General features: G+C 39.4%; 1 protein-coding gene across 2 annotated transcripts in view; it reads right to left on the reverse strand.

Annotated features, from left to right (window-relative positions):
• The window catches only part of SNTG1 (syntrophin gamma 1), a 709317-nt gene that overhangs the window by 236176 nt on the left and 456194 nt on the right, over positions 1-16947 (reverse strand). For both annotated transcript variants that reach the window (XM_088469763.1, XM_088469762.1), the window contains exon 6: positions 5503-5637. In XM_088469763.1, the coding sequence (XP_088325889.1) occupies positions 5503-5637 (135 nt within the window). The remainder of the gene's footprint in view (positions 1-5502; positions 5638-16947) is intronic.

Below are 16947 nucleotides of genomic sequence, written 5' to 3' on the forward strand. Positions count from 1 at the left end.
TTGGGAGTACATATTTATGCTGTTTGTAAGTACATAAAAAGGATTGGCAGCTGCTAAAATTTGTGGTTGTGTAAACCATCCTGATAACATTTGTTATGTATGCACTAAGTTCATACCAAAAAGTCAAAGAAAGCCTATTTGTGCCTTTATAAAGAAGGCTTATAAACTGTACTTTGAATGTGCTCTAGATGACCAAGATAAACTCTGTGCACTCCACATTATAATCTAATCTGACAGATGAGTAGAAGGAAATTGTCGTATGATGCTGTTCGCTCTACCAAATTTATGGCATGAGCCTAACGACTGTTATCTTTGTCTAATTCATAGTATTGTTGGGAATTCCAGTAGAACTAAGGACACTATGAAATATCCTGAAGTTCTTCAGTACTAAAACCTGTGCCTCATGGAGAAGGGCTGTCTGTTCCTGTACCTCATGTGTATACCAGTGAATACAAGACATCAGAGGAAAGTGAGTAAAAAGATAAAGAAATTACAGTGCAGTATCGACCCAAAATTCAAGACAAATCACATCACATCACAGAACAGTGAAAATTAAATGATTTGGTTTGTGACTTGAAACTGTCAAAACAACAAGCTGAACTTTTGGGTTCTAAGCTGCAACAGTGGAAACTTCTGGCTCAAGGTACTACAATTTCAAATTTTAGAACAAAAACTTTTCTTTGGTAACTTTTTTGTAAAATAATCATCCAAATCTTGTGTGTGTACTATTGTTAACAATTTAATGATTGAGTTTGGATTCACAAAGTACTGCTGTTTTCTGTGTGTATGGGACAGCAGAGACACTAAAAACCACTACACTATATCACAAAGACGTGACCATAGAGAGAAACCTATGGTGCTGTATAAAAAAACGACAAGTACACTCCAGTGACTGAGCTGCATAAAATAATTTTACTTTTGCCTCCCATTAAGTTCGGCCTAATGAAGAATTTTGTGAAAGTGACTTGAAATTTATAGGGGAATTCAATATGGAGCGATAAGTCCGTTTTTTGCGTTAATATCGCACCTATGACGTCATTATCGCAGGTTTTAGTTTTACACTGTATTCAATTTCAAAGACTTTTCGCAGGTTCGAAAAGTCTTTGTAAAAAAACGGGGATAACTTTTCACCACTGAATAGGTGGCGAAAAAAAGTGCAGAATTGGGGTTTAGGGGTGCAGGCTTAAAAAAAATAGCCTGCACCCCTGGGAATGACATTTTAAAAATAACTGTGTCAAAAAAAAAAAATAGGGACACTCCAAAAAATGTATTTAAAAATTGGGGTGAAAAAAAAAATGGGAAAAAAATGTTTAACAATAGGGAAATAGGTTCAGGGCTATTCTGTAAATATGCGGCAGGTGTATTCTAGAATAGATTAATAGCGGCAGGTGCACAGTTGCAGAATTTTAAAAAAATTACTTTAGGGACATAAAAATATGCTTGTACCCATTTTCATGTACCCCAAATTTGATGGGACCACTTAAAAAAATGAAAAAAAGACCTGTGCTCTTCTGCATCACTTCTTCAATGTCGGGAAAAAAACACCTGCCGCACCTATTTAAATCCCCGACTATCATTTGCAGGCTAAAAACGGAAGTACCCATAGTGATCCCCCATGTTTTTACAGCTTTAGGGGGGTCCTACAATTTTTTTAAGGAAAATTTCATAATTTAACGCAAATCCCACTTCGCAGGCTCCCGTTTTCGTAGGTTGCATATTGAATACGGGGATAAGCAGGCGCGCGTCCAATACTTTATCCCAGGTAAAAGCTCCGATATGAAATGTAAACTTTGACAGCGAAGTTTACGTTTCATATTGAATACCCCTCTTAATCTTTTATCACCAATTACTTTATGGCTAATTTGGATTGATAAGAGTTCTGAAGTTCAGGTCTGAAGTTTTTAAGTGTTTCTGTGGTTTTATTCGTATTATATAAATGAATACAATGAGAATATTTCAATTCAATAGAGATTAATTGAAATTTTCACTTATCTTACTTATTTTCAGATATAGCTATTACTGCTTTTGTGATTTGTGTGTATCTAATAAAGGTGACGTGATAGAGAATCTGAATTTTTTCCACTGAATTCAGCATCCCTAAATTAGCCGAAAACACATTCACATGCCGGATGCAGAGAATTTTTTAAATTTGTTATGTAGTGTTATTTAATAACCTAGTTTACCTAAAAGTTGTGCCATTCACTAAATATTTCTTACTGTGCAGAATTAGATTATTGATACATGTAAGGTAAATGGGGCAGAGGGCATTTCTCACTGGGCAGAATGAGAGTATTGATATAAGGTAATAGGGGGAGATGGTATTTCTTACTGGGGAAAATGAGAAGTATTGATATAAGGTAATAGGGGGAGAGGGCATTTCTTACTTGGCAGAATGAGATTATTGATACATGTAAGGTAAATGGGGGCAGATAGCTTTTCTTACTGGGCAGAATGAGAGTACTGATATAAGGTAATAGGGGGAGAGGGCATTTCTTACTGGGGAAAATGAGAAGTATTGATATAAGGTAATAGGGGGAGAGGGCATTTCTTACTGGGCAGAATGAGATTATTGATACATGTAAGGTAAATGGAGGCAGAGGGCATTTCTTACCAGGCAGAAAGAGACTTTTTATATAAAGTAATAGGGGGAGAGGGCATTTCTTACTGGGGAGAATGAGTTTTGACACGTATAAGGTAAAAGGGGGCATAGGGCGTTTCTTACTGGGCAGAATGAGATTTTTGATATAAGGTAATAAGGGCAGAGGGCTTTTCTTACTGTGCAGAACAAGATTATTTATATAAGGTAAAGGAGTGGAAAGGACATTTCTAGCTGAGTAAAATGAGATTATTGATATGAGATAAAGGGGTAGAGAGGCAGGGACATATCTATAACAGCTGCAGAGTTTTGAAAAAAGATAAATAGACATTATCTATTATTATTATTATCATAATTTATTTTTAAGATGCAACACAGTTTCAGCAGTGCCATATAGCCAATATGCATGTAACATACAGTACATGTGGCAATGACTGACAAACAAGGTATGATGAGATTGGGTTATGGCTGCGAGAATCACTATATGCAGACAGGCATGAGATTAGTCATGGGGAGTGAAAGGCAGTTCAGTACTTAATGATGGGTGAGCACACAAAGTCACTGAAGGGGACAAGGATACAAGAAACAAGGATAGTGGGGGGATCAACAAGAGAATGGAGGACCCTGCCTATGAGAGATTGGTTAACAAGTGGAGGATCACCTTCTGAGGAAACCGTCATAGACAGAGAAACACATTAGGGTCCATTATACAGTGGCTCCAAGTTACTCCTGATTGTGGATTTTGGCACCATTAACTTGTGGGGAAAAGACTGCCTTTATTTCAGTAGCAGCAGCGCACTCCCTCCCCAATCAGTAGCCCCATACAAGCGGTGAAACCTGGCTGCGGAAAGTATATTGAGCATCTTAATAGCTTGTGGGGCACAGACTTTACCTAAGGGAGGTTAAGCAGGTGCAACTACACATGCTGTATTGGCAGTGACAGTGTCTGTGTTGTTCCAGATTGGTTGAAGTGGCAACTTGCACCTTGTAGCAATTAAAAATGTGTGCTTAATCTATATGCTATTGATTGGCTAGAGATCCTCTATGGAGTTTTCAGTGATATCAAGACATGAATAACGTCATATCATCTTCACACATAGGAATATTCTCCCTAATCCATATTGGTGAGACCCAGGATTCGCCCAGGATTCAGTGTTTTCTTGAGGCATGGAGAATTAATTATCTTAATTCCTCTTGGGACATCATCAACTGAGTTGTATCCATTTGTGTGAGATTTACCATCTGTATGATTTGGAGTCAGTTTACATATTCATAATATTTTTCTATGTGCATTTTATGAAACTGTGACTATATTTTGCATGTACCATTGTATTAATAATGTTCAATAATATTTTTAGTGTTATTTTTTACGCTTTTTAGGAGCTTTCTATTAACCTTATTTTTTGTTGGGGAGAAGAAAAGTTCAGAGTATGAGGGAAGAGTAGAGGTATATGAGGGATGGTAGGCTCTGGTGAAAAGGTATGTTTTGAGTAATTTTTTTAAAATGGGGAAACTGGCAGAAAGTCTAACTTGGAGTGGGAGGGAGACAGATAGGGAGAAGTCATGTAGGTGGGCCTGAGAGGAGGTAACAAGGGGGAGTTGAAGAAGTGGTCAGAAGAGGAGCAGAGCGGACAGGCAATGAGACAGAGATGAGGTCAGAGATGTAGGAGGGTGCAGAGTTACTTAGAGCTTTATATGTGAAGGTTAAGAGATTGAACTGGATTCGGAGGGGGATGGGGCGCCATTGAAGAAGTTTGCAGAGAGAGGAGGCTGACACATACCTTTTAGAAAAGAAAATGAGATGTGTGGCCATGTTTATGGTGGGTTGTAGTGGGGAAAAGCAAGTGAGGGGGAGGCAAAAGAGAAAGAGGTAACCTCTAGTGGAGCTGGAAGATGGTAAGTTCATGGATTACAGTTTTAGCGGTATCAGTTTTTGTGCATTCTTAACTGTATATATGAGCACACAGCTATTTCCATTGTCAAAATAACTTTCATTTTCCTGAAAAAAAGCATCATATTTCACACATGTACAGTATTAAAGAATTGCCCTTGTCGTATTTTATGAGAAAATAACAAAAAGGTTTAGTTTAATGTAAGGGACTCTAAAGTGGGAGGAGGTGAAACCTTAGATGTGATGTTTCCATTTTTGCATAGTGCATCTCTTTTCTTCCACTTCTCTGAAAACCTAGATGCCCATCTTACATGTGGAATCATACCCTGGCAGTGGAAACTTGGGGGTCTATTTATGTTTTTTTTTAAACCACAAATATCATTCCTTATCACCACATATTGGAATACTCATAATGCAAACACTGACACTGAAAAGAGTCAATCCCAGTGAAGGGTCCTCTCCAAACAAAATTGTGAAGAAGTAGCCTGTAATGGTATAACACAGTGATTCTTAAATATAATGCTCTTTTTTTCCCATCAGGTCATGTTTTGAGGATTCCATTCTGTGGAACCAGGTGGGATAATTACTGACCCATAATATAGATTTAATTACCTGTGCATGATTAAAGAAATCCACAAAACATAACCTTTTGGAGGTACAAGAAGACTGGAGTTGATAACTACTAATGTCATCTATAGATCTTTTTGGTACTATGTAAATTGTTTCAGACCAAATAATTGGAACTGTGGTATTTCCTGCATGTGGTAAACTGTCCCGATATTACAATCATGTGGAAACTACAATTTCCACATGATTCTGGGGTGGATTCACTTTAATAAATTGGCACTTGACTGTGAACCTTGAACTGTGTTGGGACCAACCAAATTCATTTGTGCAAAACCAAGATGTTTTACACTGTGAAGCCAGTACACCTCATAGTAAATGAAGTCCACAGCATAATTATATATGTGGAAACATTATTTTATTTGGTTCAATCTCAAAGTTGTTTACTTACACCAGAGTAGAAAGGTTCCCCAGACACACAGATAACATCCTGCTCTTGAATCATCAAAATGTCTTTGGCTAAGTGGAGTCGAACTTTGAAAGGCTCTTGACTACCATCTTGCAACAAACAAATTCCTGTCTTTGCCTTCAAACAGAAGAAAAAAGCTTTATTTAATATACACTTATTTTTGGCTAAATTACAACATATTCTACTAAATAACATTATTTTACATAAAATGTATGCAATGTAATATAGTGCTAAAGACGAAATATGTTGGTGAAGTTACAGTATTCTGTGCAGGTCAGGACTAAGTAATAATATGGAAAGAGCATTTCAATGAAATGAAACAAAATAAAATGCAAAGAATGCTGCTAACAATTTTAGACAATCAGAAGACAATAGTCTTCATTTAATAATGTTACTTTGAGGTTCACATTTTCACTGAATCATAGCAATTAGACCTTTACTTTCATTGTGTGACTTGCAATAGACAGACACAAGTTAATGTGGCTCAGTGACAATTTGGAATCTAAAAGCAATATTTGTAAACAAGTTGTAACGAGTTATAATGATTCGGAATGGGACAGACTTTTACATATTGTGACATATAAAAGTACAGCAATCAAGTTCAGTTACCTGCAACACAATAAACTATGTTGGGAATGAGCGGTGGATGTTCCATGTGATTTCTTGCAGCTTTCTTGAACTGCTTTTCACAATAAGGAACAACTGTCACATCATGGGAGGAATTACTATAGAGCAGCTTTGTTAAACCAAATGTTTCTGGCAGATTAATGAGTGCTTTGCAAACCATGTGATTCAATAAGGGACAAACTGCACAGCAAGTGCAGTATTTTAAACAGTATAATTTAAAATAGCAAACCCTATTTATAGACATGGAAGGTATACAATACAAACCATTCCATCTATTAGGCAGCATTTGTTTGAGCTCTCTTGTATGGAAGAAAGGAATAAATATATAAATAAAGTCAATTAAATAAATCCCCTCCCTTCCATTTTCTCAAAGCCCAGCCTCTTTCAGGTCTCTATTTACTACAATCTTCATTTGTAATGCACATTGTAGTGTAATATTATCAACTGAATTCGCATTGCGAATTCAGGCAATATCACAGGGATTTAGTGCAAATCCCTTGCAGGGACAGAGCTCCGCACACTAGTCACAGTATTTTTGCAAAAAATACAGTGACAAAGTGCCCGTGCATGCGCCGACCGTTCGCCGCTGCTACCCCCCAGGCGCTAAGCCCCACCCCCATCATTAAGCCCCACCCCCCGTGATCACGGACCACCTGCGATCCCCCCCGCGACCCCCCCTCCCTTAATAGCACTTGCCAGCAGTCATCGGTGCTCCGGTGATGTCTTCCATGCCTCCGGTCAGCTGATATCCCACACTGCACTGGGACCCGATCACCTGATGACCTTAAATACACGCATACACAGTGCACCATGGAAGACCAGCTGACCGGAGGGAGAACATCACCGGAGCCCCGACCACCGGTCCATGGAGTCAGGTAAGTAAATTTTTTCTTTACTTTTTTTTTTTAGTACAGATCAGCTTGCGGTCTGTTTAGACCAAACAGCTGATCACTGGGACCGGCTCCAGGCTGTGCTCTGCCCGTTAGAGCACGGCAGAAGTCCGGTAACCCGGGGGAGACCCTGGATAACGCCACCTCCAGGTGGCGTTATTATCACAGGGCTTTCCCCGGTATGTTTTTACAATTTATTTTTAGTAACTTTGGTCAGATCACATTTCCCATTACAATTATGGGAAATGCGATCTGCTTACTAAAAATAAGTGATACTTAGGGGTTGGAGTAGAATTTTAAGAATTCTACTCCAATTGCCCTTTACTAACTGTAGGTGATACTAAAATAATGTGAAAAGGGTGTGAAAATACCCTTTTTCACTTTATTTTAGTAAAAATAATGTTAATAAATAGAGCCCTCAGTATCAAATACGGTCCTCTATGGTTCTGACACCTAAAATGTTTAAGGGGGGGAAAGCAGATGCACACTCTAAGCACTAAGAACACTGAATATCACAATATATATAATAAACTATCAATAACCATGAGGTTCTTAGTACATATTTGGCCAAAGATGTTTTCCCACCCACCACATCAAGGTGAACCTCATCAGGTGGGTCCCTAACATCCCTAATACTGGCACATTGTATAAATTTATCTAGGACTTACCTGTACTAGCACCCATTACATGTGTGTACTGCAATGCACAGGACCCATACTAATTAAAATCACCTGGGGCAGGTAGGAAGAGTGCTAGCACCAACAAGTGTACCTTAAATACACACATACACAGAAAAAAAAGGGAAGGGGGTTGGACTGCACATTCTAATTTAAACACAATAAGAGGTGCTACCTTGCTGAGATCTGTAGTTCTACAGCAGAAATAGAAAGGGGGGAAAGCAGATGCACACTCTAAGCACTAAGAACACTGAATATCACAATATATATAATAAACTATCAAATGTTTAAGCCTAATACTAAGAAATATTGGTCCCTATCTGATACCAATGGCACATAGGTACCATAATACTCTCAAAATATAGGGCCTGATTCAGAGATATACACTATTCTGATATTTACGCAGTTGAATGATTATCGGAAATCTGTGCATGCATCTAAGTTGCATTTTGCATGTGTCAGTACATTACAGTAGTCACTCGCAGCGAATATTTAATCTTAGTGTGATTGACAGTCAGGGAGCATTTGGGTGAGCTAACAGGAAGTGGTGGTAAAGACCACAGGCGTATTGCAACCGTTTTCGGGTGTGTCACAGTCTGCGTCTGTGATCCCATATGCAGTGAAAGTGGCTCTGTCATCTCAGTACACACGGCTATTCTATGTGACCATAGCGCTACTCAGAAGTCTAATTATGGAATAATCTGCGACCGATGCTGCATCTTTGTACACATATACTTAGATTTGCAGAGCTGCAGGTTTTCGTCTCAACACATTAGTCTGCGCCTGAAACATTTGCATATTTTTGCACAGCAGCTGTGTACTGGATCACAACTTTGATGGCATTGTGTACATCTCTGAATCAGGACCATAGTGCACACTCTTGTGGCACTACTGTACAAGTGCAAGCATGTGTATAGATGCCAGTATACATCCTAATATAAATTAATAATAGTGTCCCCATCTTACTATCATAAAATAACAGTGCCCCTTCCTAAAAATTAGTCCATGAATTAATGGTGCCCCCATTAGTTTTAAAATACATTTTAATGACCCTGGTATCAAATAAATTAATAATGCCATCTTTTAATCCAAGTAGATAAAGTTAACAATCTGCCTTGCCCCAAATCAAAAATAGGGAACAAGTTCAAAAGAATAATCTTATAGTTGAAAGAGATTTTAGTTCTTTGATTCTTCAGTACACAATTAGTATTCAATATGCTTTAAAATATGGGCTCTCCATGTGTTCTGTCTATGTATCTTGCATTGTTATGTTTTGTATAGAACATTGAAAATAAATAATGCAACAACAATATTTCCACCTTAATAAATAAGTCATTATGACCTCTATAAAACGAATTGGTGGCTCCCTAATACAGTAAATACTTATCTAAAATATTCTTCCTTTCATGGTGTGATGTAATCCATTGTGAAAATATATAATCTACTGTATATGTACCCTATGTAATAAAGGTGACCCCAACAACTTTATAATCTATATGTACACTATGTAATAAAGATGACCCCAGCTACATACTGTAATAACTGTGCAGCCAATCAGAAGCAATTTCTTACACCACTCAGGCAACACTTTGTGAGTTCGGTGCTTAGATAACGTCAGACCAAGAAAATAATATGAGTTTATGTATTTGTTAAGATGGCAACATTTACTATATGACTCATAATAATATATTAATTAAGGCAGCAATATAAATTATTATTATTGAATACCAATGGTCATTAATATTTATTTTCAAATTACTGGAGTGCTATTGTTTATTGCATTTAAATGGGAGATACTATTATTTATGTAAGTTACTACTGGGGCATTACTTGTTCTATTGTTGAGGACGGGGACTCTATTAATTCAATAGATTAGGGGCACTATTATAATACTACACTATATTTATTTTATGATGATGAAACAGTTATTTCATTACATTGCTCAAGTAAAAAGCAACCCACTGTAGCCCTATCCAGCACTGAGGCAGAGTATGTGGCACTTACCGAAGCACATAATGAAGCAGTATAACTTAAAGGGTATAACATTATACCATAAAAGTTAGTGAATAGAATATTTTAAGTCTAGATGAGACTATCAATGTGGAGTGTGACAACAAAGGTGCAATTGACTTGTCCTACAGCATGCACCATGGATGGTCCAAGAACATTGCAATTAGACATCACTTCATCCGTGAGCTAGTTGAAAGTGGATCAAGTAGTGTAATCTTTGTAGCAAGTGAAGATAATCCTGCTGATGTGCAAACAAAGTGACTAACCTCCCAATTACTAGTCTTGTTTCTTGGAAAATGTGGATAGGAATATACTTGACATGTTGATATGTTTTACTAATATTTATTTGATGCATAACCCATATGTTTTCAGTTACAGGTTTTCATTTACAGGTATTTTACAAGTTTATATGCATTTTATGTGTCTGTAGGCAGCCTCTAGCAAAGGAGGGTGTTGGGAAGAAGTGCACACCAGTGCTATCTCCTGTTTGCTACTTTACTGAAGCAGTCCATCTACTGTCCCTGCCTGCAGTTTTATACAAGCGAGTAAGCCACAGGGATCTTCAAACAGACCAGCTTGTGAAAATGGCAGAGAGGTACAGTATGTGATGGATGAGAAACTGTTAAATGTACCCTAATGGTCCCTAAACATCCAGAAACTGTAGGCTTGGAACCTGGAGATTGGTCAGCTGTGCCAGGTATGTTCCTGCCTTACTTGATAAATATATGATCAGATGTTTTAGATGTGGTGACTTAGGCTGTGGAAACTCTATCTGGTTACAGAAGTAAATAACCTAGACCCATTTCTTAATGTTACTGATTCAGTGGTAGTGGGAATGTTCCCCAAGCCCGAAGTGTTACCTTTTCCAAGCATGATTGGTGAGTCAGAAACTGATGAGAGCAGCACCATGATGTACAACCTAATGAAGTAGAAAATGTTGTTGAACCAATCGACTTTATGCCTGATCTTGAAATGACAAAATATATTTTTACTGTACCTCAGAATAGTTAAAAGATCCTACTCTGGTAAAGATTAGAGAGAATGTTAAAGTGGTTTATGGAAACCCAGTATAGCCTGATAGTTTACTGCCATACCCCCACATGGCAGTATGTCGAGATTTGCTGTATCAAATGTCCAAAAGAGAAGAAGAATTTGTGGAACATTGATAATTCCTAAGGCATATAGAAGAATTGTGTTAAAATTGGCTCATGGTCACATACCTGTGGCTCATCTAGGGCTAGAAAACAACTCTGACAGAATTTTGCAGCAGTTTTTCTGGCCAGGGCTCCATAAAAATATATCTGACTACTGTGCATTCTGCCCTGAGTGTCAGGCAGGATTGACAGCCAACCCACAAAAACTTTGCTTAGGGTTGGAACAGGTGAAGTATCTTGGCAGATGTTTGATAAAGCCCCAATTTAATAAAATGAAGACAATACATAATTGATCACAACCCGTAAATAAGAAGAAGGTGGGAGATTTCTTTGGAATCACAGGGTATTGTAAAAGATTCATACCCAATTTCCACCAATGCAGTTCCTTTGATAGACCTTATGATAGGTGAACATTCAGTTGTGGAATCATGAGGCAGAAAAGGCTTTTCAGGCGTTGAAGGTAACGTTGTCTACCAAAACTAGTTTTGATGACATCTGACTAAATATGAGTATACTGTGCAGATAGATGATCAGGTATAGGGATAGGTGTTGTCTCAAAGCAAAAATTAAGAGCACACTCTTATTTATTGAAGCAGGAAATCTTATATATAAAATGAATTGGTCTGTTAGTTTGTTTATTTGTTTGTCTGTGTGTTTGGTTATGCATTCTGATACCCCTGCACCGATTGGGATGAAACCAATGTGAGGTGGCCCATTTCGATCCTGGCCAAGTTTTAGGGGGAGTTAGGGTCCTGGTGTGACCTCCCGTAGGTGTACACTGGGCAGAACTGTATTAGGTGTTCCACTGGATGGATTTGGATGACATCACATAATAAAACGTAATAACTTGAAGATTTAAACCTGGGAACAGCTGGTACTTCAGCTAGTGGAATATATGTGAGAAAAATGATGCCACTGTTGAGAACGAAGCATTGGCAATTAAGTGGGCATTAGAAACACACACACACATATACATATGAATATGTGTGATTCACTGCAGGACCTTCTTAACAGCAGTATATGTCCTGGGCAAAGCAATGCACTGGGGCCTCTACCCACCCATTCACAGGATTAAAAATAAACATTTTCAATTTTATCAGTACTTTCAACTAGCCTTGAAGAACAAAACAAATACATGATAATTAATACTCCTCTAAAGGGATCATGTTCGTAAAGAGCAACTACTCGCAAAGTGAGTGACATGTATGTAGTGTTTTGGGGTGGCAACGGGAGTGGTGGTTAGAAGAAGGCGTGTCTGACCATTTAACTGTCATTTTGTGGATGTGCACAAATTAGCCATTGCATTGTCCCACACAGCATGAGAGCACTCTGCATTTCAGGATAGCTGCTGTGTTTGAGGCAGGTCAGACTTGACTTATATGCTGCATGACTGCCCAATGTGCATCAATAGTACCGATGTTTGCACTGACGCACATCGTTATGGATATGAGAAGGCAGTGCTTTGGAAGGCATTAGCATTGACTGAGATTCATGAGTGTATGCAATTGTGATTGCATTACCATCTGTCTATGAATCAGGCCCAAAGTACTGTCCCACACGGCTTAATAACATCACACAAAAATAATTAACGATGAGGTATAGCGCCGCACCGACACATCACCACATTGTTAGCAAGTAAATCTTACTTTACCTGTCTTCTTCCTGTGCTCCTCAGCCTCCTCTTTCCAGCTCTTCTCCTCTGCAGTATGGCACAGCATGACATCGTCACATCACGCAGGATTACCAGAAAAGAAAACTTTATTTGCTCCTCCCTGCACTATACAATGAGCTTTTGCACATACACAGAAGCTAGAAACACTGCAGGATCAGAGCTAAACTACAATCATGGAAGTTAAGACCTGGCCCAGACCTGGGGGCTTGGGGGGAGGGTAATGGCCGAAACAAGCCCCTGGTCGACTGCCTACTTAGCAAATACATAAAGATGCACTAGACAAATTTAATATTATCAGCTGGAAAATTTCATATTATCAGTGGCTGATGAATGTGCATCTATACCAAATTCCCAGATTTATATCCTGTACTTTGGTGGGTAATATTAAAGATAGTGAATTTTTGAGATCATTATAAAGTTTATGTAGATGTTTTTACATGTCCTCTGTATATTTCTTTCTTTATATCTTTGTTTAACTGAGTAAATATTTATTTAAGTGAAAGTAGAATTAAGATACGTCCTTATTCAGAGATGGATGCAAATGTGATTATGGACATAGATCGAGCGATTGTTTGCCATAGTGCATGCGTATAAGGCTGTTTTTTTAAAAGTAATCCTTCTGCATGGAGACCCATGTGATAATATTGGTATGCTTTTTGAAAGAAGAAATAATATAAAATGTGCGTGGATGATCATTAAAATTTAGCTCCATAATAGAATCATATTGTGTGAAGATATTCATCATTTTCTAATGTTTCTTAATGTTAGGAAAAACATGAAGTAAATTTAAACAAGGGTCACAGCAGTTTAATGAGAAGTAGTTTAATATCAAACTCATTACAAGAAGTTAAAAGGTCTATTCATGTCTACCCATTTATTAACACTAAGATCTAGATAGATATATTTACAGGAAACACTTTTTAAACTCCATCAAGTTCTGTTTTTTATTTCTTTTGTGTTAAGTACATTTATTGAAGCTTTTTGAAAATAGGAACTCATATGACTAACCTGATACATGTTGTGGGTGGTTTTCACTGCTAACTAACCAGAGAAGGATTACCATTGTAATGGAAAAAAAAACTATTTGTGCCTCTTTTACAATGATAGTTACACAGTATAGTAACAAGAGTTGTGTGTGAGAGGCAGCTGCCCAGGGCACAAATCTGAAGGGGGGGAAATGGAATTCATATTTTAAGTTAGCTAAGTTACAGTACATCTGATGGCTTGCAGGGCATCAAAATTCCTTCTTACCCAGGCGCTAACATTTTCAGTTATGGCTCTGCAGTTAAATACTGTAATTCCCCTTTTAGTTCCAGGATTTACTGGTCACTTACCAGGCTTTAGGGACCACCTTCAAATTAGGCTATGTTATTACTCTGCTCCAAACCATTCCAGATGGAGCCAGGAATTTCTTTGCAAGAGAGTTCATAACAGGGATATTTACACAGTTGAGTCACATTATTATGACCACCTCCTACATTTGATGTTGGCAGCACATATCCCATGAAGTACGTCATGAGGCACGTGCTGGCTTGGTGGGTATATAAGGTGTGCGATAAGCCGTCGGCACACATATCACTTGTTGCTGTCATGGGTAAAAAGCATTTATCCGAGTTGCAAAAAGGGTTGATTATTGGTTTTTGGACCAAGGGCGGCTGCACAGTTTGTGAACTGTTCGAATGCTGCTGTGGTGAAGGCATATCGTTACTAGACAAATGGCTCCATTGCTAATAACAGACGTGGAAACTGCAGAGCACCACGTGCCATTGACGTGAGAGGTGAACGTCTGCTACAAAGGTGCCAACCAACATGCTACAGTGGAGCAGCCCACCATCAAAACGAACCTGGGGGCCACCAGATGTGTGTCAAAACTAATAGTTCAGTGAACCCTGCTGCGTATGGGGCTCTGAAGTAAACGGATGGTCACTGCACCTATGCAAACGAAAGTGCATTGGCAGAAAAGGCGTCAAATTTCACGCCTGTATCGGAATTGGACCTCCGCTGATTGCCAAAGGGTTGCCTTCTCTGATGAGTCATGGAGAGGAGCTTTGCAATTCTGTCTGTAGCTGAATAAGGCCCTAATTCCACAATTTACTAACCAGTAGGTCATAAGATCAAATCCCAAACAATGTTTAAAATTAAAGTCACTCACATATCATATGCGGTTGTTTTCCTGCTGATAATGAAATATACTACTGTTCTACAGCTAGACCAGGGCCAAAACTAAAGGGGGCTAAGGGGGCACGTGACCCAGATGCCGGACTTGAGGGGGTGCCAGGGAGAGGCTGTCATGAGGCTAGGGTGCTGCTTTTGTGGGTTTGGAGCTGCATCCTGGCTTTTGAGAGGCACAGAGACACCGTCAGTCTAATGTGCTGCCAGTCACAAGCCAATCAGTACTCGCGGACCAGCAGTCAATCAGCAAAGGCTGCTAGCCCGTGAGCTCCAATTGATTTGCAAGCGGCACCTCATTACAATGACGGCAGTACTGACAGTTCCCCAGTGTATGGCCGCTCCATCCAGCACCACCCCGAGCTCACCCACCACACTGCCCTGGCAGGTAAGTGAAGGGAGATGGGGCCTTACTGTGGCTTAATGTTAAAGAGGCCTTATTGTGGCTTAGTGTGTAAGGATCCTTACTGTGGCATAATGTAGAGGGGGCCGTTTTGTAGCATAATGTATATGGGGCCTTACTGTAGCATAATATATAGGGGGCATTACTGTGGCATAAAGTATAAGGGGCATTACTGTGACATAATGTATAAGTGGCATTACTGTGGCTTAATGAATAAGGGATTACTGTGGCTTAATGTATCAGGGGCATTACTGTGGCAGAATGTGTTGTAAGGGACATTATTGTGGCAGAATGTGTTGTAAGGGCATTACTGTGGCAGAATGTGTTCTAAGGGGCATTACTGTGGCAGAATATGTTGTAAGGGGCAATACTGTGTTGCACAATGTGTTGTAAGGGGCATTACTATGGCATAATGTGTTATAAGGGGCATTACTGTGTCACAAAACCACACAACCTTTTCGTCCTCTATGTTTTTTTTTTTTTTTGGGGGGGCGCCAAATTATGGCCTTGCTCCGGGTGACAAAAATCCTAGTTATGGCTCTGGCTCGACCTATTGTCCCTTTAGCTCCCTATAGTTCTGTCTACCTAGTGTGAGCTTGAATTATCACCAAGATTGCTATTAACCTTCCATACTGCAATCTGTATTCTTGTTATTGTCTAATATCACATTGGGGTGTCTGGATACATGGGAAGCTCATGCACAAGTAAGCATTACAACTGAATTACATGACATAACCTATTAGAAGAGTGATAGCACCAGTGACCTGGGGCTCAGAATCTAATATGAGGACGCTGGGGTTCTGGGCTGGATGTGCAGTGGATATGCAAGTGGAGGTTAGTCCACACAACAAGTAATTTATGGCATTTTTCAGAATTGCATGCAACACCCATGGTTTGCAACTCTAATGTTGGCCAATCGGCACATGCTCAGGATCTGTACTGCTCATGTGTCAACCAGTGTCTGCTAGGTCGCTTTCAGTGCCCCCATAGCTGCAGCATGATTGACATGCTGTGGCCATTTGGGAACTGGGCAGCAGGGGTGATGATGGTAACCATTTTACAAAAGGCATGTCAAGGCCAGGGTCTGCATCTTCAGATGCAGATTTCATGGCCCTGGCAGCGGAGTCCTGAGGCCCATTATGAGTAAGTTAGGCTTACTCAGATGGCTGATTGCTTCCTGAAGGTGATTTGATGCTGCATCTTTGGATGTAGCAATCGAATCTGCAATGCTGGCAGTGGGCATCTATTGCCTTCAGACACTTCCCGCAGCATTAGCATTTCTTGCATTGCTGCTGCATCCAAACAGTGATGCAAATAGCATATAACTTTGAATTAGGCCCATAACCAGGTGGAAGGCTTATTAACCAAATACAAACAGGTGGCATTAGACACAGGGTTTATCAGAGGTAAAAGTTTCAGATATAGTACCAGATACAGCCTGGAGCATATAGGATATGCTGGGCATTGCTGAGTACTGGCTACTATTAGAATGTATGTCCTGGTGATATGTAGCGGCATGCTCCCTATGGTAAGTGGTGGTGGCACAGGGTATTGGGGTACACTATAGGGCCTTCTATGGCTCTGTGGAGTAGAGCGTCTCATGGGTGCATCCATACAGCATGGATGCCAATGGAGAAATGCACATGGTAAAGACATGCATGCACAGTAGAACAGATCATAGGTCATGTCGGAAGTCATATTGGAGAAAAGAGCCATGGCAAGTCCTAGTGCCCACCGGCTTTTGCCCATGAACAGAGGTAGCTCTTAGTACTCCACAACTAACAATAACATAGCTCAAAATATTGATAGAAATCAGAATGTAAGC

The sequence above is a fragment of the Taudactylus pleione genome, unplaced genomic scaffold, assembly GCF_031769625.1.
Source record: "Taudactylus pleione unplaced genomic scaffold, aTauple2 ptg000093l, whole genome shotgun sequence".
NCBI lineage: Eukaryota > Metazoa > Chordata > Amphibia > Anura > Myobatrachidae > Taudactylus > Taudactylus pleione.